The following is a 24895-nucleotide window of genomic DNA, read 5'->3' on the forward strand; positions in this document are numbered from 1 at the left end:
TATTGGTGCTGTTGGATTAAACCATTCATGTGTGTGATTTATCCTGCCGTCTAGAGAACCCTGTTGTAATTTAATGATATGGCACCTGTGGCCTCTGAGGAAGATGCTGATGGTTCATATCCCTTCAGATGTCCTAATTCCACTGGGGCATCTTTGAAGTTTAAACCTAGCATTGAGTATGTGTTTGTTGAAGAATGGTACAAATGTGCCGAGTTGAACCTGGTTCTTCATAATCCTCACCAGACTAAATATGGGCATAGATTTTGCCAAAATTGTATATTGACTTTGAGGTAAGAGTTTGCTTTTCTGAACTGATAATTGAAATCAGAGAATGTGATGCATTTGTTGGTACCGGGATTGTGCTCCTTGAATTATGTAGAAACCAGGGCAAGTGCTTTCAATTGTTGGTCCTTTGTTATGGAACAAGCTTCTGGGTTATCTGTATTTTTGTGCCACCTTGATGCAATTTAAAACTTTTTTGAAGACCTATTTGTTTAAGCATTCTCTGCTAATTAATTGTCTGTTCTACAATAGAACCATTGTACATGCTGGAAGAATTTGTTTTCTGTCCACTCAAACTTCACTCTCTCACCCTCCAGTTCTCCATTTTCTTTTTACTTTTCACATACCTATCAACTGCCATCTCCTTCTCTCAGTGTCCAGCTCTCCCATTTCTGTTCTCTCTCCTTTCCCAGTATCTTTCTTTTAGCCACTCACTGTTACCACATTTCTACCTTCAGTACTCATCTAGCTTATTTCCTCAACAACCCCCTTGGTCTCTCCCGCATGCTTTCATCATATCCAGTATCTCCCCTCTCACCACCCTTGCATATCCTCTCTCTCTCCCCACCCTTGTAGCCTAATATCTTCCCTCTGCCCTCTCCCACATTTGTAGCCTAGCATCTCCCTGTTCCCTCTCCCCATCAGTGCAGCTTCTCTCGCTCCCCTTCTCCCCCCCCCCCTGTAGTGCAGCTTCTCTCTTTCCCCTTCTCCCCAATAGTGCAGCTTCTCTTTGTCCCCTTCTTCCCCCAATAGTGCAGCTTCTCTTCCTCCCCTTTCCCCCCCAATAGTGCAGCTTCTCTTCGTCCCCTTCATCCCCCGATAGTGTAGCTTCTCTTCCTCCCCTTTTTCCCCCCAATAGTGCTTCTCTTCCTCCCCTTCTTCCCCCCAATAGTGCAGCTTCTCTTCCTCCCCTCCTTTCCCCCAGTAGTGCAGCTTCTCTTCATCCCTTTCACCCTAATAGTGCAGCATTAGAGAATGACACGGGGACAAAATTTGTCCCCGTGTCCGTGGGTTCTGTCTCCGTCCCCACAGGCCCCATCTCTGTAGGCCCCATCCCCGCCATGTGGGCTCTGTTCTCATCTGCAGAAGCCTCACTTATTTTATACTAGTAAAAAAGGCCCATTTCTGTAGGCAAGGAAACGGGCCTTAGGCAGGCAATCCCCCCCCCCCCCCCCGTGCTACGGCCCCCTCGAACCCACCCCCTCCCGCGAACCTGTCGATCCCCCCCCCCACCCCGGAACGCCGAAAACTGCCGCCACCGCTGTTGTTGTGCTACCTTCCCTTCCCGTAGGTTGTTCAATCATCTTAGAAAGTTTAACTCCGTGCGTCTGACGTCAGACGCACGGAGTTAAACTTTCTAAGAAGATGACTGAACAACCTAAGGGAAGGGAAGGTAGCACAACAACGGCGGCGGCAGTTTTCGGCGTACCGGCGGGGGGGGGGGGGGGGATCGACAGGTTCGCGGGAGGGGGTGGGTTTCGAGGGGGCCATAGCGCGGGGGGGGGGGGGGGTGACAGCTGATTCCGAGGCAGTAGGAGGAGTAGGGAAACACGCAGTTCGTGTTTCCCTACTCCTCCCCTTGCCTTGCAATCAGCTGTGTTGACATCAGTGACGTCCTGCTTGTCTGCCTCGTAGACCACTTGCAGCCAGGGACCCACGGTCCCAAGCATGGAACGTTGGAGGTGAGAATTATTATATAGGATTTAAATCTTTTTAAAGTATAAAAAGGAACATTATGCTGTGCAACTGTTGTGTATAAATTACAAATAGAAAACAATAACTAGCAGCTATAATAACCCTTCCACCACCATTACCCTCTACCCTTCCAACCCCAACAATAGCTGACTTCTACTACCCCAAGGAATTCTAATCCATCCTGTCCAAGGGTACAAAATACAATCCGTTCTGTATGCCCTAGAGGGGAGATTTTTAAATCTGTGGACAAATAAGAAGTCATCAACAATTCAGTCTAGTTCTCCTGTCTTCCACAGTCCCTTCTGCAATAGAAGATGTCTTTTCAAAAGATGTGCTGGTAGCAGGATGATGTACAGGATCCCCCGTGCAATTTTTTTTTTAGCTGTGGCTAGCATGTTTGCTTGTTTTTCCAAAAAATAAAAATATTGTCTGCATCAAACATAAATAACAGTCCAATTCATTAACAGGCTTCAAAGTAGAAAGTAACACAGGGACAAATACGGGCTCTGTCCCCATCCCCGCCCTGTCTCCATGGGATCTGTCCCCGCCCCCATAGTTACTGTGGATCCCCATCCCCGTGCTATTCTCTATGCAGCATCTTCCCCCTCTTTCCCACTTCATGTCCAGAATCCCCATTTCTTCCCTTTCCTTGTGTCTTTTCCCCTCATGTCCATTTTCCCCTCTCTTCCCTGTCCAGCATCTCTTCCTCAGCCCCTCACCCCACTCTCTACTCCTTATCCAGCATCTCTTCCTCTATTCCCTTGTCCAATCGGTCCAACACTGCCCTCACTTCCCTTTTGTTCACCTTCACCCTTACCAACATAAAAGTAAAGGCAGCACAGGACTCGAAACCCATGCCTGCACTTGGTGTCTGTTGGTCCTGCCCTACTACAGCCTTCCTATGTTGGAGGGGGCAGGACTGGCAGATGGTGAGAACATGCACAGGGTAGCACGGGACCTTAACCTTGTGCATGCCCTGTCTGCTGGTCCCACCCTCTCTGACACAGGAAATCTGTTTTTACATTTACTTCTGCTTTCTTGGCACCAGAGATGCTGCTTAGCGCACCTCTCAGGTCCTCACAGCACTCTGGTTAAGAACCACTACTCTAGCAGAATCCAATCTGGCTTGTGAGAGAGATGGAATCATAATGTGATGATCGAGACTGCAAGCCTCTAGCTGGACAATAAGGAACTAGTAAGTTGGCTAAGTAATAAGACATTTTACACGGGACTGCCTTATGTGCTAAAATCAAAATCTTACACCATGCAATATGTAAATGGAAACTAGCGTGCCTCTTTCAAAACTGGTGCAGCATGATCAAAAAGCATTCAACTTCAGGTGCAGTAGGCATCTCACTGGAGGACTTGCAATCTAATTTTGTATCTGAGGCAATGGAGAGTTAAATGAGTTGCCCAATGTCACAAAGAGCATTATTGGGATTTGAATCCTGGTCTTCCTGGTTCGCTGTAGCCTGCAGGATTAATCGGGTACACAGTCCTTCTCCCCTCCCCAAAAGTTGATTCTCATCTTTTAAACGAAGGAGACTGAAGGGTTTGCTGACCATGGAAAAGGCCACACCTGATCAGAACTTTACACTGGTTAAGAGTGCTGCAAGAGCTGTTCTGTCTCAAAGCCAGCTGATAATATCATCGAATTGTGTGTCTGATTAATCTTGCTGTCTACAGAGAATATGTGTTACAGCTTAGCAACTTTGGTTTCGGGTTTATTGAGAATACATTTTCACTCACTGATCCCTCCTGAAATATAAGACTCTGCTTGTTGTTCTGCCCCTCCCATGTAAAACCATCCTGTCCTTGTAAACATGCACAGTCCCAAATGCATGGCTGCCAGGTGGGGATTCCACAAGGCCTTCTAAAGTAACATGGTGTATGCCATGAGAGTCCAAGCAATATCCCCCATCGTGATCATGTCCTGCCAGGTAGCACACCACACATTTATGGGCCTGTAATATTGCTAGGGCGTCTCTGTAATTCCAAGCAAGGCAAGCCCTCTTCTTGCTTTCGGGATGAATGGGAACATGACCTAAAAAAAAAAAAAAGTCTCTCAAAAGGGTGTTCTTTTTTAATCTCCCATTTATTCCTTTTATAATTACCCCATACTCCAGACATGTCTTTCTGGCATAGGTAACATCATTGTCCATTTAAAAGCTTCGTCTAACCCTTAGCCTCTGCGCTGCTTCTTTGGCCCATCTTTCAAATTGTACTAGAATCAGAGGACACCATTGCTCTCAACTTTCAAAAGAGGAAAACATCTCAAAAGTAGCACAAAGTGGCAGACAGCTGTTTTTCATGAGAAAATGTCCAAGTTGTGATTTTCAAAACTCAGTTTTGAGACATTTTTCTCCACAGTTTATCCAAATTACAAGATAGCGTTTTGGGCAAAAATTGGGATGTTTTTTTCTAGACCTGTTTCAATCATAACTTTGTCACAAAATGTTGCCCTAGATGACCAGCTGACCACTGGAGGGATTAAGGCATGACACCCCCCTTAATCACCCAGTAGTTACTGACCTCCTGCCACCCCCCCCCCCCCCCCAAAAGATGTGACAGTACATACCAGGTTCTATGACAGCTTCAGATATTATAGCCATTCCTATTACAGCAGCAATCTGATCCCAGGAGTAGGCTAGTACTCAGTGCAATGGAGGACTGTAGAGAAAAGGATGCATGTCCATATCCCACTCTAACTAGTACACTTGTGGTGGAAATCGTGAGTCTTCCAAAACCCACAAAATACCAACTGTACCTATAGATAAGAGACACCTGCAGACCTGAGGGCTTTTGTAGTGGTGTACAGTTAGGTACAGTATGTTTTTAGGTGTTCCTGGAGGGCTCACAATACAACATAAGGATGAAAGGTAGGATTTGTGGATACACCATTACTCTTTCCTGCTAAAAATCCTCATGTTAAGAGCTGCTTGTGTTGGAAGTTACTTTTTGAGTTATAGGATCATTGTTTAATTAGAAAATTATTGTGAACATCAGGCTTATTTTCGAAAGAGAAGGACACCCAACTTTCGACACAAATTTATTTTTATTTTTGTACCCTGCGCTTTCCCACTCATGGCAGGCTCAATGCAGCTTACATATTGTATACACAAGATGGGCGTCCTCACAGGGTCATCCAAATCGGCATAATCGAAAGCCGATTTTGGGCATCCCCAACTGCTTTCCTTCGTGGGGACGACCAAAGTTCCCGGGGGCGTCAGAAGCGTAGCGAAGGCGGGACTTGGGCGTGCCTAGCACATGGCCGTCCTCGACCTATAATGGAAAAAAAAAGGGCGTCCCTGACGACTTTACCTGGTCCTTTTTTTCTTACGACCAAGCCACAAAAAGGTGCCCGAACCGACCAGATGACCACCGGAGGGAATCGGGGATGACCTCCCCTTACTCCCCCAGTGGTCACTAACCCCCTCCCACCCTAAAAAAAAATTTTAATATTTTTTTGCCAGCCTCAAATGTCATACTCAGGTCCATTACAGCAGTATACAGGTCCCTGGAGCAGTTTTAGTGGGTGCAGTGCACTTCAGGCAGGCGGACGCAGGCCCATCCCCCCCACCTGTTACACTTGTGGTGGTAAATGTGAGCCCTCCAAAACCCATCACAAACCCACTGTACCCACGTCTAGGTGCCCCCCTTCACCTGTAAGGGCTATAGTAGTGGTGTACAGTTGTGGGGAGTGGGTTTTGGGGGACTCAGCACACAAGGTAAGGGAGCTATGTTCCTGGGAGCTTTTTCTGAAGTCCACTGCAGTGCCACCTAGGGTGCCCGGTTGATGTCCTGGCATGTCAGGGGGACCACTGTACTACGAATGCTGGCTCCTCCCATGACCAAAGGGCTTGCATTTGGTCTTTTCTGAGATGGGCGTCATTAGTTTCCATTGTCGCCGAAAATCAGAAACAACCCAAGTCTAGGGACAACCTAAATGTCAAGATTTTGGCGTCCTCGACCGTATTATCGAAACGAAAGATGGACGTCCATCTTGTTTCGATAATATGGGTTTCCCTGCCCCTTTGCCGGGACGTCCTCAGGAAATCTTGGACGCCCCTCCATCTCTAACATTTTCACATTCAAGTGATTTTGAAGCTTTTTGACAGAGGCATTTCTATAACGTATAGAACTCTGAGGTCTTATTTTCTAACTTAGAAAAAAAACAATTTCTTAGAGGGTGTCAAGTGAATATATATCTATGATAGTTTACAATTGGGGTTCTCTTCATTTAGCGACATCAGTACTGCACAATTAATCATGCATTGCTCCTTATGACTGCTGCTCATTCACTGGATCCTCTTTCTTTTATCTTTGCAGTACCCACAGTCAACATAAAAATGAAATCTGGGTCTACCAGATCACTGCCTAGAAACTGGGCTAGACTTATTTAAATGAAGGAAAGAGAGGTCTGCTCCTTAACCTTTAACCTAACACCTTCTACCTAAATTCCTCTTTCACCTCAGCTTATGATCGACTGTTTTCTTATATCATGTAATGACGTTCTCATTTCCATACTCTGTAAGCCACATTGAGCCTGCAAAAAGGTGGGAAAATGTGGGGTACAAATACAATAAATAAATAAATAACCGAGCTGGCACAGAACAGCTGCTCCCAGTTGCAAAATAAAGCCTCTTCCTGGCAAAGCCAAACCAGTACCTGCTGGGATCTAAAAGTTATCATCCAGTACCAGGCCGGGTACTTTCACCTGGATGAAGAATAAGCTGCTCTGAATTCTGAACCTTGGCGTTCCTCTTTAATTCAGAAATGCAAATGTGACCCGCTGAGGAAAAAAGTACCAAAAGTGGAATATGTGACTTATTTATACCACAAGATAGAGAGATATCAACTGCATAATCCTGCAAAATTTCAGCTTCAGGTATGGACTAATTAGGTCTTCAAAAATGATAAATGTTTATCAATAAAAAAAATAATTAACCCTGAGAACTGAAATATCCCAGTTTTTTAGGCTGTAGAACATGAAAAATATCAAAGTTGTGAAAAAATTGCATAGTCCCTTTCTACTAACCCTTAGTACACATAGAGGCATATTTTCAAAGCACTTTGGGAGGCTAAGTTCCATAGGTTTCTATGGAACTTTGGGAGGCTAAGTGCTTTGAAAATGAGCCTCTTAGAGGCATATTTTCAAAGCACTTTGGGAGGCTAAGTTCCATAGGTTTCTATGGAACTTTGGGAGGCTAAGTGCTTTGAAAATGAGCTTGATAGAGGCATATTTTCAAAGCACTTAGCCTCCCAAAGTTCCATAGAAACCTATGGAACTTAGCCTCCCAAAGTGCTTTGAAAATATGCCTCAAAACTTTCAAAAATGAAAGTTGTCCAAATTTACCCCTCCAAACTCATAACCCCACTTTGGGTACCTTTTTTGCTTAGCAGTTCAAATAAAAAGTACAAAACCTACCAAATACTACAACTTTTTCTTTGTTTTCATCTGAAAACGTAAGCAGTCTGTCTAGCCAGTCCAGTTGATCTTTACCGAATCCACCATTGAACATTAAAAGATGAGCTTCATCATCTACAACAAAAAATACACATAGATCAAGCTTATCTTGAAACAGAATGAAAAGCTTTTCCAGAAATCTGGCATCAGTTCATCAGTGAGAAATTCTTGCACATAGTGAATTTATTTTCCAGTTAGATATCTATTCATTTCTGTGTTTGTGATAGGACTATCACTTGAAGAGGTCTAACAAGGGAACACTGAAATAGAAATAAGGGGTAGCCTGTGACTGGGCTGGAAATATTACTCTCTCAAATGGGATTCCCTCTTCTGTTGTTGCCATGTTTAAAGGTAATACATATAAATAAAAACAAACAAACAAAAAAAGAAAATAAGATGATACTCCACCTTTCCTTTTAGTCATTGAAATGTTTTTTTTTTTTTTTTTTACTGATATATTCTGATATTGCCATCTTTTGCTCATTTCTATCCTGAGCAGAGGAAGGTGGTTCTGGCCTCTGAAAGCTAGTCAAAAATGTATTGATAGTACAATGAAAAAGGTATTATCTTATTTTCTTTTTTTGTTTAATTTCTATTATCTTCCTTTGTTAGCGCCTGCTTTTTCTCTCCATTCCCCCCTCCCCCCCCCCCCCCACCCAAAAAAATAGCATGGTTTTTCCCTTCCTGTTGACTGGTGTCTGTTTTTCTTCACTGTCCCTTTGACATTAATTACTGGCTCTGTTTCATCTCTACAATTAAAACCAGTGTTGATTTCCTCTCCAGAGCTCAAGTCTATGATGGAAAGAAATAGCAGCAGGAAGCAAAAGATATCAGTGGGTGTAGTAGATTAGAACTTGGAGCATGGAAATGGATTTAAAAGCCTAATAGGTATGAAAAACAGAACGTATCTATGTAAAATGGATCACACTCATTCTAGATTTAAAGTAAACTTTTCCAAACATGCTTTCTGGAGCAATGCAATCTAATCTAATCTGACATTTGTAATCCGCTTAATCCCTGAGAAGGTCCAAAGCAGTGTACAATCAGTATTATGTACACTTAATACAAACAATGATTTAGCTAAGGTAATACACAGTGCACAGATTTTTCCTAGCTACTTTTAATCAGATATTTATCAAGTAGGTAAATTTTTAATATTGTATGAAAAGACGTGTAGGAGGAAAGTTGTTTCATAGCAAATGGTAAACTATTCAAAAAAAAAAAAAAAAAAAGAAAAAACTGTTCAATATTGTTTTGAAATGAATCCCTTTGAATGATGGATAACCTAACTACAATCAATGCAGGGTTTGATTGGGAAAGGGTTTGACTGGGGAAAGATTAAGAGTTGGTTCTGTTGTAATGAGGGAAGTTTGTTTAGGAGGATGAGAGGCTATAAGAATCAAGGCCTCTTATCTTGAGATTTAAGTTGGATGTGGGGAGTTTAAAAAAAAAAAAAAAAAAGAGACCCTGATGTATGAACATGGTTTGTTAAACTATGGTGATTGTGTTTTGTTTTGGATTACTTTTTGTATGTTCTGCTTGAAATATTCATAAATATTAAACAGATGTAAACTGTTTTTTTTCCTCTTCCATGATCTTGTTTAACACCAATTGTACCTGTCTCCTGGAATGGCGATGCCATAACAGGTTTTGTAAGCCACATTGAGCCCGCAAATAGGTGGGGCAATGTGGGATACAAATGCAATAAATAAATAAATAAATAAATAAAATAATATGGTGAACTGTAATATGATAGTAATAAAGGTTATTTTATCCTGTTCAGCAGATGGTGAGTTTGCCTAATGTCTGGTCACAGTAGCAAAGAAGTAGTGTAATCAACAGGACACACTTCCAAGAAGACATGAGGGAAACCAAAATTACTCAACAGGTTTATTCATGAAAAGACTTGATATGGAACCGTGTTTCAGCAAGAGTGCCTGCCTCAGGAGTCTTATCATATGAAAGGTATCTCGACAATATCTGTATGTTATGTCAAAGCAAAAGCGGTAAGGTGGAACAGTTTTAAAAAAGACTCCAACTGTGCTTCTAGTCAAAGATGAGTATTGCCAAAGATGACGCACAGTGGATCCAAGCAGGGCCACCGAGAGGGGGGGCAGGGGGGGACAAAATTCCCGGGCCTGGGCCTCCAAGGTCAGGCTGCTCCAAGGCCTCACCTGCCTGCCTCCTTGGCTCCGGGCCCCCTGCATTCGAAGCAGCAGTCACAGATCGCCTCCCTTTGGGCCTTCCCTCCCTGTGTCCCGCCCTCGCAGAAACTGGAAGTTACATCAGACGAGGGCGGGACACAGGGAGGGAAGGCCAGAAGAGAGGCGATCTGCGACTGCCGCTTTGAATGCAATGGGCCCGGAGCCATGGAGGCAGGCAGGTGAGACCCTGGACTGCAGCGGCGGAGGCGGGGTGGCCTTGCCCCGGGCCTGGCCTAGTCTCTCAGCGGCCCTGGATCCGAGGCAGGCACTCTTGCCAAAACAGGGTGTCGTGTCGAATCTTTTCATGAATAAACCTGTTGTTCAGTAATTTTGGTCTCCCTTGTGTCTTCTTGTAAGCGTCCTGTTGGCTACACTACTCCTTTGCTACTGTGTCACTGTTCATAGTGTTTCACGTTTCTTCACCTTGGTGGTTGATCTTCTAATGTTTGGTCATGCATTCCAGAAATGGCTGTATGCGTGCATGTTGAGTTTTCTGCTGTGACAAAAAACACAGTAGGCAGGCTCACTGTTATAGGGTTAGTTCATGATCAGATATATATCATACCTTGCCATCTATATGGACTCCTGTTTGCTCTCATACGTAGAAATTCCTTTGTTTCCTCATATCTGGTGCTGGATACATCTTTCTCAACAACATTTAGATCATAGGTATCAATCATAACAAATCGAAAGTTAGTGAAAGGACTGAAATGATAAGCATAGAAGTGCTGTGGATTAACATCCTCATGACAGCTCACTGTAGCACTTGCAGAGACCTCTACAGTTTTATCTTCTAAATGTTTTGTGTTAAGTGCAGAATTTGTCAAAAAATTTCTACCGAAATTGCAAAGCTCATGGTTTCCCCACACATGATGAAATGGGACATTCATTTTTTCAATTTGCTTCAGAACACACTTTAGTACTATTTTTGATGCTTTGTGCACAGAATTCGAACTATCAATTATATCCCCAAGTTGAAGTACAAAACTGGGGCAGGGGATTTCCTTATTCCACTCTTCTATGGCACTCTGGAGAAGACAGAGGCTGTGCCTGTAGTATCTCATACTTGTCCCCCATGCATTCAGTCTGTCGTCAGTGTCCGCATACTGAATATCTGCTATGACTCCAAAAGAAAAGTACAACTCTGACTTTCCATCTGGTTGTTGAAGGGTCTGGCTCATCTCTTCTGCAACCTAACACAAATCAAAGAAAGAAGTGGAAAATAGAGTCATGATGAACAGAAAATGGAAGGATGCAAGAATACTGCAGAGATGATGCTCTCCCAGACTCAAAGCTGCAGAAAAAATCTCTCACATTTCAGTGGCACATTTCATTCAAAAGAACTGTTTTATGCTCCTGAGTTTTATTCCTGAAAAAAAAATTAAATAATTGTGTTGATTTTTCTGCCCAACTGCCACCATCATTACGGATCAGCTTAAACTGAGACACTGATGTGATCATTGTAGGAGCCCCATGTAACTATCACACAGGTGGTATTATCAAGAATCTAATAAATAACACAGATAGACATAAAGAAGAATTTAGCAGGGGCAGCTAAAGAACTACTCTTTCTCAGAAATCCATAGGAAAACTTTTACAGCAGGCAGCTGGATAATATTTACACCCCCTCCCCTCCACTATGAAGGGACTTCTGTAAATACTGCTGGAAAATGATCAGCGCAGAAAGCTATTCTATAAACAGTACTCCAGGTTGAGCGCCATTTATAGAATAATGTTTAGAGGCCACTTCTGCGACAAAAGTTCAGCTCCAGAATTTATGCCAGCTAAAACCAGGTGTATATGCCGGTGCACAACTCCTGGCATTTTGGAATGGAAATAGGGCTATTCTGTAACTCCGTGTGCAAATTTTTGGAATGTCCATGGTCTGCCTCTGGCCATGGCCTCTTTTGAGATATGCACTAGTGCAGTGGTTCCCAAACCTGGTACTGGAGGTACCCCAGCCAGTCAGGTTTTCAGGATATCCACAATAAACATTCATGAGAGAGGTTTGCATGCAGTGGACGCAGTGCATGCAAATCCCCTCTCATGAATATTCACTGTGGATATCCTGAAAACCTGACTGGCTGGGGTACCTCCAGGACCAGGTTTGGGAACCACTGCACTAGAGGATTTAAGTGTAGGGCGTTAGCTCACAAATCCAAATTAGTGCTAATTCAATGTAATTGATTGTTAAGGCCTATTAATTCATTGTTGATAGCTCCTCAAGCAATTTAGGGCCTCTTTTTATCAAGCTGTGCTAGAGGCTCCCAGTGAGGTAATGCCAACAAAGCCCATTCACTTTGACTGGGCTCCGTTGGCATTTCCACGCAGGAACCGCTAGTGCGGCTTAATAAAAAGAGGCCCTTAGTTATAAGCACAAATTGCATCCGTGCTTAAATTTTGGCACCAAATATAGATCTAGGAGTATATGGATAGTGTTGGGTTACTTAAAGGGATTTTCAGCTCAGCACTATCCGTACAGCATTTTTAAATACATGGATAGTGAACGTTCATGGCCACCAGTGAGCATATAGGACTGTTTGAAAATTGGACTGCCCAACGTTAAAGGAAAACTGCAATGCTCTCTCATTTAAAATTACCCCATGGAAAATACATGCAAACATTTATACCTGCTCTGAGTCAAATAAAAATTCACATTTTATTTTATGCACTTACTTCCAAACCTTGTCCACAGAAAAACTTCCAATCAGAGACAAATTTGGATTACTACTGGATTTTGGTCTGTGGACTTTGTTACCGATTTCATTTTGTAAAATAAAAATTTGATTTATCTATCCTGCTAGTTCCATACTGCTCCATTTGATTACAATTTTATGAAAAACATTCTTTTACACAAAGATATGCCTTTTATAATTACCTCCCCCCCCCCCATGTTCATATTGCACTAATATATGTAAAAATATGAATGCTGCAAAGACACTTTCTTGAAACATGCAGGGGCAGCAGAACATCTTTTTTTTAATTAGAGGGGCCAAATAAACCTATCTCCAGCCCTGCCCCAAGCTCTCTACTTGCTGATGCTGTGTTGGGTAAAATATTAGTTGGGTCAGGTGATCCACCCAGTTCTGCAGCCTATGACATTTATAAATATTTAGAAAGTAAGAAACCATGACCAAAAGAAGTAGCAACAAAATGTTATTTTAAGAAAGTTATGTCATATTGCTGCTTTGATAAACCCAGTGTAACAGTGCTGTTTCTTTACTGTCTCGCTGACCTGATGAAGGAAGCAGAGTTCTCCGAGGCTAGTCAGGAGTATACTGTTAGTCCAATAACATAAAATCTACAACTTGTTGGCTAATCTTATTTCTACACATTCCAGATTTAAAAACAGATTAATTTGACCTGCAAACCTAAGAAATGTGTTGTATCAAATTAGGCTTCCTCACCATGTCTACATTTTATATCAAAACTTATTTTTATTCAGAATTTTAAAACACTGTGAAAATTCTCAGGAAAAACAGACAATATACAATGATTATACACAAATCCAGAAATCAAAAATAGCATATAAATTCTACTCAAGACGACATAGTTGGGAGGAGGTGTATAAACAATACAAAAAGAAAACAGAAAAGCAAAGTCCTAGCCGCACATAGCCTTAGAAAGTGTATTAACATCTTCCGCTCCCATCAGGTTCATTAGAAGAAACATTTAAATAGGCACACATTACACAAACAGCTTGGGCAGGGTCAAGAAGGCATACATATTTCCAGTGCAACCTGACACATACAGGAAAACCCCTGCATTCACCGAACCGTCTGTAAGCTGAAGAAATAACTTCCTCCCAGACTTACATGGTAAAAAATATATGCTCTAACCACAAAAGATATTTTGTTAACTAATTTTATGATATAGAAATCTCAGCTGAACAAGGAGCTTTAAATTTCACTTTCTTCCCATGCAAAAAAACCCCTGTTTCTTAAGTATCGGATCCAAAGAATATAGAGCAGAGATGCATGCCGACAGCAGAGATGCATCCCGACAGCAGAGGAATACTTACCAGTCCAGGAACAGTAGGGCCAGATTCTCTCATTTGGTCTTGAGGAGATGCCCCACCCTGCCCTTCCAGTGCTGTCTTCCCTATCCATGCAGGGCTCAAACAGAAAGAGATACCCATACAGTCCTGCTGCTTTTCAAGCTTTTTAAAAATGTTTTATTTCTGCTCTCTCGCTCTCTCTCTCTCTCTGTGGGCTTCTCCCTATTTGCTCAAATTTAAATGTCTTTCTCACTGGCTAAGTTCCAGGCAGCACTGGTCTCCAGCCCCTCCCCTCTCTGTTCTTTGTTTTCAGTCTGTCCTGTCTTGATTCTCTTTTATGCTCCATAAGCATTGTCCATCTATCCTTCCTCCCACCATGGTCCTGCTTTCTCTTCTTTTTGTGTGCTCATTTCAGTTTTATGTCCTTGTTAACTGTGTACAACTGTTTTTGCAATGGGTAAAGAATGCCTGGGTGTGTCTTCAGTTTCTCTTTCCTGGGTCCTTTGGACTCTTCAGAGTCTATTAATTGGTTGGTTTTACACATAACATGACAGTGTTTCTCCGAGGACAAGCAGGCTGCTTGTTCTCACGACTGGGTGACGTCCGCGGCAGCCCCCACCAACCGGAACAAAACTTCGCGGGCGGTCCCGCACGCAGGGCACGCCCACTGCGCATGCGCGGCCGTCTTCCCGCCCGTGCGTGACCGTTCCCGCTCAGTCTTTTTCTTTCCGCGCCTGGAGAGAGACGTGTAACGACTCTATCATTGTCAGCCCCGGAAACTGGATCGCGTTGTTCGCGAATCTTCCTTTTAATTTCGTTTATTTTCATTGCCGCGTTTGTTCTTTAGTTTTCTCAAAAAAAAAAACGCGCTGTACTTGTTTTCCCTCGTTTTTTAGCGGGGGCGTCGCGTTGCGGCCTTGTGGCCGCGCGGTCGATTTCTTTTCGAGGTGTGATTTTACCGCCACCATCAATGACTTTGATTTCGCCGACGCGATTTTTCCGTCGATGTCCTCGAAGGTCCCGAGTGGATTTAAGAAGTGTGGTCGGTGCGGCCAGCCTATCTCGCAGACCGACACTCACGCTTGGTGCCTCCAGTGCCTCGGGCCGGAGCACGATACCAAGTCGTGTACTTTGTGTCTTGGTCTCCGGAAACGGACTCAAGTAGCGAGGCAAGTTCTTCAGGACCGTCTTTTTGGAACTTGCGCCGGCCCCTCGACGTCGACGGCATCGGTATCGACGGCCGGTTCTTCGGTACCGGTATCGATGTCCGCGAAATCGGCACCGATGGCATCGACCCCAGAAGCACAGGTCCCGTCGGCCCACCGGTCCTCTGATGACGGCAGGGGTGAGAGGCCGTGTGGGTAATCGGCCCCGGTCACTCCCTCTACCCAGGGCCCTCGGGACCGAACCCTGTCGGACCCGGTCCCTCGAGGCCGAGGGGGATCGACCTCCTCCTCCTCCATTCCACCTAGCGCCGATGACGGGCATTGCCAGAAAACAAAGAAGCACCATCATCGGTCGCCATCGATGCATCTGGCCCCCGGCGCCGGAGAGGAGTCGACGCCGAGAAAGCGTTGGCGTCGAGAGGAGAGGTCCCCCTCTGTAGTAGAGGTACCGCCACGTCAGGGTCCCAGCACTTCGGTGCAGTCTCCTGGACCCGAGCAGCTTCCGGCACCGATGCCTCTACCGGCCCCCCCGTCTTTTCCGGCAGTGGGCCTGGACGAGTGCCTCCGAGCCATCCTTCCGGGGATCCTGGAAGGGCTGATGCGCCAGACTGTGCTGGCGCCGGGGGTGCTTGTGCCCTCGGCGCCGTTGACTGTGGCGCCGGCGAGCTCTAGCACGGTGCCGAGGCCGCTTGCGGCGCCGGTCTTGACCGCCACGCAGGTGGAGTCCCCGTCGACATCGATGGAGGGAGCTTCATCCCCGCCGGTGCGGGAGTCCACTGCTCGACGACACCGAGGCCTCGGTGCCTCGACGTCGAGCCGGGCCCGGTTGAGGACTCAGCTGCACGAGCTTATGTCCGACACCGAGGAAGAGGCCTCGTGGGGGGAGGAGGAGGACCCCAGATATTTCTCCTCAGAGGAGTCTGTGGGCCTTCCCTCCGACCCCACGCCTTCACCCGAGAGAAAGCTCTCGCCTCCTGAGAGCCTCTCCTTTGCCTCCTTTGTCAGGGACATGTCTATATGCATTCCCTTCCCCGTGGTCTCTGTGGATGAGCCGAGGGCTGAGATGCTCGAGGTCCTCGATTATCCATCACCACCTAGAGAGTCCTCCACGGTACCGTTGCACAATGTCCTCAAAGAGACACTGCTTCGGAACTGGGTGAGACTACTATCTAATCCCACCATCCCCAAGAAAGCAGAGTCCCAATACAGAATCCACTCGGACCCAGAGTTAATGCGGCCCCAATTGCCTCATGACTCGGCGGTCGTGGACTCTGCTCTCAAGAGGGCACGGAGTTCAAGGGATACCACCTCGGCGCCCCCGGGGCGGGAGTCTCGCACTCTGGACTCGTTTGGGAGGAAGGCCTACCAATCTTCCATGCTCGTGACCCGCATCCAGTCTTACCAGCTCTACACGAGCATCCACATGCGGAATAATGTGAAGCAACTGGCGGACCTGGTTGACAAGCTCCCGCCGGAGCAGTCCAGGCCTTTTCAGGAGGTGGTCAGGCAGCTGAAGGCGTGCAGAAAGTTCCTGTCCAGGGGTATATATGACACCTGTGACGTGGCATCTCGTGCTGCGGCCCAAGGTATAGTGATGCGCAGGCTCTCATGGCTGCGAGCCTCTGACCTGGACAACCGCACCCAGCAGAGACTGGCCGACGTCCCTTGCCGGGGGGATAATATTTTTGGTGAGAAGGTCGAGCAGCTGGTGGACCAACTGCATCAGCGGGAAACCGCCCTCGACAAGCTCTCCCACCGGGCGCCTTCAGCATCCACCTCAGCAGGTGGACGTTTTTCCCGGGCCCGGCAGGCTGCGCCCTATGCTTTTCCCAAGCATAGGTACACCCAGCCGGCCCGAAGGCCTCGTCAGGCACAGGGACAGTCCCAGCGCGCTCGCTCTCGTCAACAGCGTGCGCCTAAGCAGCCCCCTGCGCCTCCACAGCAAAAGCCGGGGACGAGCTTTTGACTGGATCCATGGGAACATAGCCGCCCTCAAAGTGTCCGTACCGGACGATCTGCCGGTCGGAGGGAGGTTAAAATTTTTTCACCAAAGGTGGCCTCTCATAACCTCCGACCAGTGGGTTCTCCAATAGTGCGGTGCGGATACGCCCTGAATTTGGCCTCCCTGCCACCAAATTGTCCTCCGGGAGCTCAATCCTTCAGCTCCCATCACAAGCAGGTACTTGCAGAGGAACTCTCCGCCCTTCTCAGCGCCAATGCGGTCGAGCCCATACCACCCGGGCAGGAAGGGCAGGGATTCTATTCCAGGTACTTCCTTGTGGAAAAGAAAACAGGGGGGATGCGTCCCATCCTAGACCTGAGAGGCCTGAACAAGTTCCTGGTCAAAGAAAAGTTCAGGATGCTTTCCTTGGGCACCCTTCTGCCAATGATTCAGAAAAACGATTGGCTATGTTCCCTGGATTTAAAGGACGCATACACTCACATCCCGATACTGCCAGCTCACAGACAGTATTTCAGATTCCGCCTGGGCGCACGGCACTTTCAGTATTGTGTGCTGCCCTTTGGGCTCGCCTCTGCCCCACGGGTGTTTACAAAGTGCCTCGTGGTGGTAGCGGCGTATCTACGCAAGCTGGGAGTGCACGTGTTCCCATATCTCGACGATTGGCTGGTCAAGAACACCTCGGAGGCAGGAGCTCTCCGGTCCATGCAGTGCACTATTCAACTCCTGGAGCTGCTGGGGTTTGTGATAAATTACCCAAAGTCCCATCTCCAGCCAGTCCAGTCTCTGGAATTCATAGGAGCTCTGCTGAATACCCAGACGGCTCAGGCCTTCCTTCCCGAAGCGAGGGCCAACAACCTCCTGTCCCTGGCTTCACGGACCAGAGCGTCTCAGCAGATCACAGCTCGGCAGATGTTGAGACTTCTGGGTCATATGGCCTCCACAGTTCATGTGACTCCCATGGCTCGTCTTCACATGAGATCTGCTCAATGGACCCTAGCTTCCCAGTGGTTTCAAGCCACCGGGAATCTAGAAGATGTCATCCGCCTCTCCCCCAGTTGCCGCACTTCACTGCACTGGTGGACCATTCGGACCAATTTGACCCTGGGACGTCCATTCCAAATTCCACAGCCCACGAAGGTGCTGACGACGGATGCATCTCGCCTGGGGTGGGGAGCTCATGTCGATGGGCTTCACACCCAGGGACTGTGGTCCCTCCAGGAAAAGGATTTTCAGATCAACCTCCTGGAGCTCCGAGCGATCTGGAACGCACTGAAGGCTTTCAGAGATCGGCTGTCCTGTCAAATTATCCAAATTCGGACAATCAGGTTGCAATGTATTACGTCAACAAGCAGGGGGGCACCGGATCTCACCCCCTGTGTCAGTAAGCCGTCGGGATGTGGCGTTGGGCTTGCCAGTTCGGCATGCTCCTCCAAGCCACATACCTGGCAGCCTTAAACAACAGTCTGGCCGACAGACTGAGCAGAGTCATGCAACCGCACGAGTGGTCGCTCCATTCCAGAGTGGTACGCAAGATCTTCCGAGAGTGGGGCACTCCCTCGGTGGACCTTTTCGCCTCTCAGACCAACCACAAGCTGCCTCTGTTCTGTTCCAGACTTCAGACACACGGCAGGCTAGCGTCGGATGCCTTTCTCCTTCATTGGGGGACCGGCCTCCTGTATGCTTATCCTCCCATACCTTTGGTGGGAAAGACCTTGCTGAAGCTCAAGCAAGACCGCGGCACCATGATTCTGATCGCGCCCTTTTGGCCCCGTCAGATCTGGTTCCCTCTTCTTCTGGAGTTGTCCTCCGAAGAACCGTGGAGATTGGAGTGTTTTCCGACTCTCATTTCGCAGAACGACGGGGCGTTGCTGCACCCCAACCTTCAGTCCCTGGCTCTCACGGCCTGGATGTTGAGGGCGTAGACTTTGCTGCGTTGGGTCTGTCTGAGGGTGTCTCCCGTGTTTTGCTTGCCTCTAGGAAGGATTCCACTAAAAAGAGTTACTTTTTCAAGTGGAGGAGGTTTGTCGTTTGGTGTGAGAGCAAGGCCATAGAACCTCGTTCTTGCCCTGCACAGAACCTGCTTGAATACCTTCTGCACTTATCAGAGTCTGGCCTCAAGACCAACTCAGTAAGGAATCACCTTAGTGCGATTAGTGCTTACCATTATCGTGTGGAAGGTAAAGCCATCTCTGGAGAGCCATTAGTCGTTCGATTCATGAGAGGCCTGCTTTTGTCAAAGCCCCCTATCAAGTCTCCTACAGTGTCATGGGATCTCAACGTCGTCCTCACCCAGCTGATGAAACCTCCTTTTGAGCCACTGAATACCTGCCATCTGAAGTACTTGACCTGGAAGGTCATTTTCTTGGTGGCGGTTACTTCAGCTCGTAGGGTCAGTGAGCTTCAAGCCCTGGTAGCTCATGCTCCGTATACCAAATTTCATCACAACAGAGTAGTGCTCTGCACTCACCCAAAGTTCCTGCCGAAGGTGGTGTCGGAGTTCCATCTTAACCAGTCAATTGTCTTGCCAACATTCTTTCCCAGACCGCATACCCGCCCTGCTGAACGTCAGTTGCACACATTGGACTGCAAGAGAGCATTGGCCTTCTACTTGGAGCGGACACAGCCCCACAGACAGTCCGCCCAATTGTTTGTTTCTTTCGACCCTAACAGGATAGGGGTCGCTGTCGGGAAACGCACCATCTCCAATTGGCTAGCAGATTGCATTTCCTTCACTTATGCCCAGGCTGGGCTGGCTCTTGAGGGTCATGTCACGGCTCATAGTGTCAGAGCCATGGCAGCGTCGGTGGCCCACTTGAAGTCAGCCACTATTGAAGAGATTTGCAAGGCTGCGACGTGGTCATCTGTCCACACATTCACATCACATTACTGCCTCCAGCAGGATACCCGACGCGACAGTCGGTTCGGGCAGTCGGTGCTGCAGAATCTGTTTGGGGTGTAAATCCAACTCCACCCTCCAGGACCCGAATTATTCTGGTCAGGCTGCACTCTCAGTTAGTTGTTCTTCGTAGGTCAATTTCTGTTATGCCTCGCCATTGCGAGGTTCAATTGACCTGGGTTCTTGTTTTGAGTGAGCCTGAGAGCTAGGGATACCCCAGTCGTGAGAACAAGCAGCCTGCTTGTCCTCGGAGAAAGTGAATGATACATACCTGTAGCAGGTGTTCTCCGAGGACAGCAGGCTGATTGTTCTCACCTTCCCTCCCTCCTCCCCTTTGGAGTTGCGTTTCATCATTTTTGCTTCTCATTCAACTGAGAGGGAACGGTCACGCACGGGCGGGCGGGAAGACGGCCGCGCATGCGCGGTGGGCGTGCCCTGCGTGCGGGACCGCCCGCGAAGTTTTGTTCCGGTTTGTGGGGGCTGCCGCGGACGTCACCCAGTCGTGAGAACAATCAGCCTGCTGTCCTCAGAGAACACCTGCTACAGGTATGTATCATTCACTTTCTCTGGATTATGTAGTGTGGTTGTGGTTAGTCCTCTTTAAAAAGAAATAAATAGAAACAAAAGAAAAGTAAGAAGATATATTTTACATTTTTCTTTATCATCCTGCTAGACCAGCCCAACCAGAAGGTGGAGCATTCAGTGATGTCATCACTAGTATAAGAATGGTGCAGCCTGCTATTTGTTAGTATTTCTCTGTTTCCAGCCGAAGGAGCAGCAGGATTCTTCAAGGCAGGCCTAAATCCTAAGAGCACAGTCCATGGCCTGTAGCTCTGTGGTTGAGTCTCATGCTCAGTGTTGGTTCCCAGGGATGGTCCATGGACCATTCCTTGGTAGATCAGATTCTTACACAGACACCACATGCCAACAAAATCATTTACCTCAGCTGCAGAACATGACTCTCACCTGATACAAAATAGAGAACCACAAAAAACATGCTGACAAAAACTGACAGCAGATACAGGACTCTGCATGTCATGTAACACCAGAGAAACAAAGAAATGTGTATCCTGGAAAATTGCGAAAAAACAGACACATGCAAATTTTCAACACCAACAAAATTCAAACACTAAACTGAAATAAAATAATTTTTCCTACTTTTGTAGTCTGGTGATTTTATTATTCCAATCATCTGGTTCCCAGTCTTTGGTTCTGCTTTCCTCTGTCTGTGCTCTTAACTCTGGGGCCCTTTTACTAAGGCGCGCCCAAAAGTGGCCTGTGCTGGTGAAGATGCGTGTTTTGGACATCATGGACCTGTAAGCCTTATCCTGGCCAGCGGGTTTGATCAGAGATACTTGGAGGCTGGACCTCCCCTCTAACTTATCCCTTACTGTCAAACAGCTTTCAGTGCAGAGGAGGGTGGTGGGCCAGAACACTTCGAAGTCCCAGGGGTTATTTTGTTGCCCTGATTTAAAAAAGCAAGATGGGCAAGTAACAATTTGCTCCCAACGAAGAGAACCTCATGTACTGGGGATCTTCAAGCTGCTTTGCATCATCCTCTTCATTCAATTATCTTAGGCACCCAATTTTGCAATTGACAAATTAGCTACTAACTGGCACTAACAACCAATTATTGGTCACAATTGATGTAAATTGGCACTAAATTTGCACTTAGTCGATATTCTATAACCTTACCATATAAATTTTATTATGCCTTACTTCAAGAGGGGTATGGACATGGGAGGGGCATGAGCAGGTCAGAGGCGTGCCCAGAACTTACACACTAAGGTTATAGAATACCGACAGTTAAACGTGCAACTATAACATTTATTTGCAGGCATTTGCACCAGCCACTGATATGGTATAAGCAGCCATGCCTAAATGTAGACGTGTTAGAATTCTGTAATGGCAATTATGCACGCAATTGTCAATAAAGAAGTCACGTTTACTGCACAGCATCCTGGTGCCTAACCTTTGGAAACCTGTAGGGAATTACCTCTCATGAGGAGACTTCTGTACAGGTCGACCAAAGTCAATTGCTGGGATGATCCATGCTAAGCTAGTATTCTATGAAGGCCATTCCGTGTGGAACAGACTTTATAGAATACTAGCTTAGCGCACATTTTTGCGCCTCACTGGGTGCAAGCATTTACGCCTGCCAAAAGGCTGGTATAAATGCTTGCGACTAACTAATGGCAGTTAGAGAATACTGTCATTTCTGCACCTAACAACAAAGCTAAATCCTGGGAAACCCCCTGACCTGCCCATGCTCTCCCTTGTCCACACTCCCTTTAGAATTGCGCACAAGATAAGTTAGGCACGTAGGTTACAGAATAGGGGCATAGGCCAGATCTGTGTGTAACTACTAATTAGAGAATGATGCGGGGACAAAATTGTCCCCATCCCTGCGAGCTCTGTCGGATCCCATCTGTACAAGCCTTGTTCCGAGTTTATATTTAAATCATTTTATTAAAGTATAAAAAGAAACAATATTCTGTACAACTGTAATTTTATAAATCACAAACAATGCAGAACAAGGGTCAACAAAATCCCTGTCTCCCCTTACAAATATCCCTTCCACTATCAGTAAAACTAAACAAGCCAAATTACTACAGAACGCTACAAAGAAAATTCATGCTAACACAATACTTCGGTCACACACACAAAGAACACAAATGCCAAATACATAATAGCTGACCAAAATAATACACATATATTAACCTACCACAAGAAGCCATACCACAGAAATAGAAAGATATGCATTTCCTCCTTTACGGTGCAAAATATAAAGATCACACATGCCTGAGATGGTGTTAGTGGGGTGCAACTAGGACATCTGCCCCCCTGGCCAAAGAGAGCCCTAAGCCTATCCCTATCCCCTCCACCTATGTCCAGCATCACTCCTCTGTGTCCCTATGTCTTACCCACAAGTCCCTACCCTTCCGTAATCTAGTACAATCATTGGTACTCAGTCATCTAGACTATTGCAACTCACTCTACGCTGGCTGCAAAGAGCAAATACTCAAAAAACTCCAGACAGCCCAGAACACTGCAGCCAGACTCATATTTTGAAAATCAAAATATGAAAGTGCAAACTACCTACGAGTGAAGCTACACTGGCTCCCACTTAAAGAACGCATCACGTTCAAAATATGTACCCTAGCTCACAAAATTATCCATGGTGATGCCCCAGCCTACATGTCAGACCTGACAGACTTACCTCCCAGGAATGCTAAAAATTCATCTTGCACATTCCTCAATCTTCATTTCCCCAATTGTAAAGGTCTAAAATACAAATTAACGCACGCATCAACATTTTCCTATAAGAGTACACAATTCTGGAACGCGCTGCCGCGCAACCTAAAAACGATCTATGAACTAACCAACTTCCGCAAACTACTGAAGACCCATCTCTTTAACAAGACATATCATAAAGATCAACATGTGAAATCCCCCACATGTATCCAGAGCTGTCTTATAATGTCTTCTGTTATGTTACAATCATGTTTCTTTTATTATCATGTAACCCAAAATCCTTCTGTAATACCAAATGTCTATTCTCTTCTTATTTCCATTATTCATGATGTATTGTAAGCCACACTGAGCCTGCAAAAAGGTGGGAAAATGTGGGATACAAATGCAATAAATAAATAAACTACAAAAATCCCAAAATAGGAGAGACAAAAATATACAAAAATCAAAATACAGTCAATCCCAAAGAGAAAAATATAAGTTATATCAGATGCCTAGAGAATTGCATCACCCTGTAAACGTAGTTTTTAAAAGGGAACAAAGGAGAATTCAGTATAGGCTGTATCCACAGCCGAGTTTAATCTCAGCAAGTATAACCGAGGACGGCTCACTTAAGAAGCTCTATACATCATTAGTACTCCTAATTTTGTTTCCCTTAATTTTATTTCGTTTTTATATCAAACCAGGATTATGAAAAATTAAATAGGATCTGTAAAAACAGTCACATAAATCTCCCTTCTAAGTTCCTATTCTCCCTGATGTCTAGCATCTTCCCTCTGTGTCCATACACCTCCTCTTATGTCTGGCATTGCCCCTCTGGGTCCCTTCCTTCCCTGCAGGTCCAGCACCTCTCTCCCTTCCCTCCAGCCCTACCCCCCACCCCCCCCCCCATGGTTCCAGCGCCTCTCTCTTCCTTACAGCCAGCCCTCCCTCCTCCCCAATGGTCCTGTGCCTTTCTCCCTTCTCTCCAGCTCCCCCTTCGGGTCCAGCAGCCCCCTCCCTTTCCATGGATCCACTCCAGCAACCCCCCTCTTACATTTCCAGTGTCGCCTCTCTGTGGGTCCCTATATCCAGTCCCTCCAAATGACACACCGATTACAATTTATAGTAAATTACTACTCTACCTATGAAAAGTTATTCTGTTATTATACTTGCTCTGTGTGTACATCCGTACGCTGCACAAGCCAGCATGTTTGAAATATAAGTGGGATCAAATAAAAATGGTACCAACAATAAAGAACGAGAATGTGGAAGACATAGCTCACAGGTTTGGTTGCTTTGTTCCGAGGCTCCCTGCACTCTATCCCCGCAGTCAGGTATCTGAGCTCTCCCTCCCTTCCTTGGGGTCTGGCCGGCTATCTCTCCTGTTTCCAGCAGTGAACTGCAGTGCTGGCAGCACTGAAGACAGCTGCTTCCGCTTGCCCCAGTCCGTCTCACTGCTTCATCCTACCTTTTCAACTTCCTGTGAGTTGGACGAAGCAGCGACGGGACCGGGGCACCCGGAAGCAGCTGTCATCAATGTTGCCCGCTCCGGGGCTCACTGTTGGAAACAGGGAAGAGAGATAGCCAGCCGGATCCAAAGGAAGGGAAGGAGAGCTCAGCTGCCTGACTGCGGGTACAGGGAGCTTGAGGAAGCAAAAAACCACTTAACTGGCCACTATTGTTGACAGGGCCTGAGACAGAAATGGGGGGGGGCTTAGGCCCCTGAGGCCCCCTGTAGCTGAACCACTGAAACAAGCCACAGGGGAGGAGGAGAACAACGATGCCAAGAAGGGATCTGATCCCAAATTTTGGAAGCCAGTTGTTAAAGTTTAATAACCGGCTCCCAAAATTCTTTAAAAATTAACAAATGGCTCGTGCGAGCCGGCTCCAGCACACCACTGCCTGGCGGGAGGGAGGGAGGAAAGCAGGCACGGAGATGCTGGGCCGGGAATGGTTAACCGCAACTGTTTTGGGGTTTCATTTTTACCATG

At 46.3% G+C, this 24895-nt stretch overlaps 1 protein-coding gene across 4 annotated transcripts in view; it reads right to left on the reverse strand.

The window, feature by feature from the left end:
• Positions 1 to 2486: 2486 nt before the first annotated feature.
• LOC115473211 (manganese-dependent ADP-ribose/CDP-alcohol diphosphatase-like) overlaps positions 2487 to 24895 on the reverse strand; it is a 29064-nt gene continuing 6655 nt past the window's right edge. For 2 of the 4 annotated variants that reach the window (XM_030207985.1, XM_030207984.1), the window contains exons 2-4: positions 10214 to 10841; positions 7406 to 7519; positions 2487 to 4021 (exon numbers count right to left, since the gene is read on the reverse strand). In XM_030207985.1, the coding sequence (XP_030063845.1) occupies positions 3723 to 4021; positions 7406 to 7519; positions 10214 to 10829 (1029 nt within the window). In that variant the 5' untranslated portion in view covers positions 10830 to 10841 and the 3' untranslated portion in view covers positions 2487 to 3722. Of the gene's footprint in view, positions 4022 to 7405; positions 7520 to 10213; positions 10842 to 13669; positions 13839 to 20828; positions 20861 to 24895 lie in introns of those variants that run through there. The other 2 variants (XM_030207986.1, XM_030207983.1) reach the window with 2 other exon arrangements.

This window comes from Microcaecilia unicolor, chromosome 6 (genome assembly GCF_901765095.1).
Source record: "Microcaecilia unicolor chromosome 6, aMicUni1.1, whole genome shotgun sequence".
Taxonomy (NCBI): Eukaryota; Metazoa; Chordata; class Amphibia; order Gymnophiona; family Siphonopidae; genus Microcaecilia; species Microcaecilia unicolor.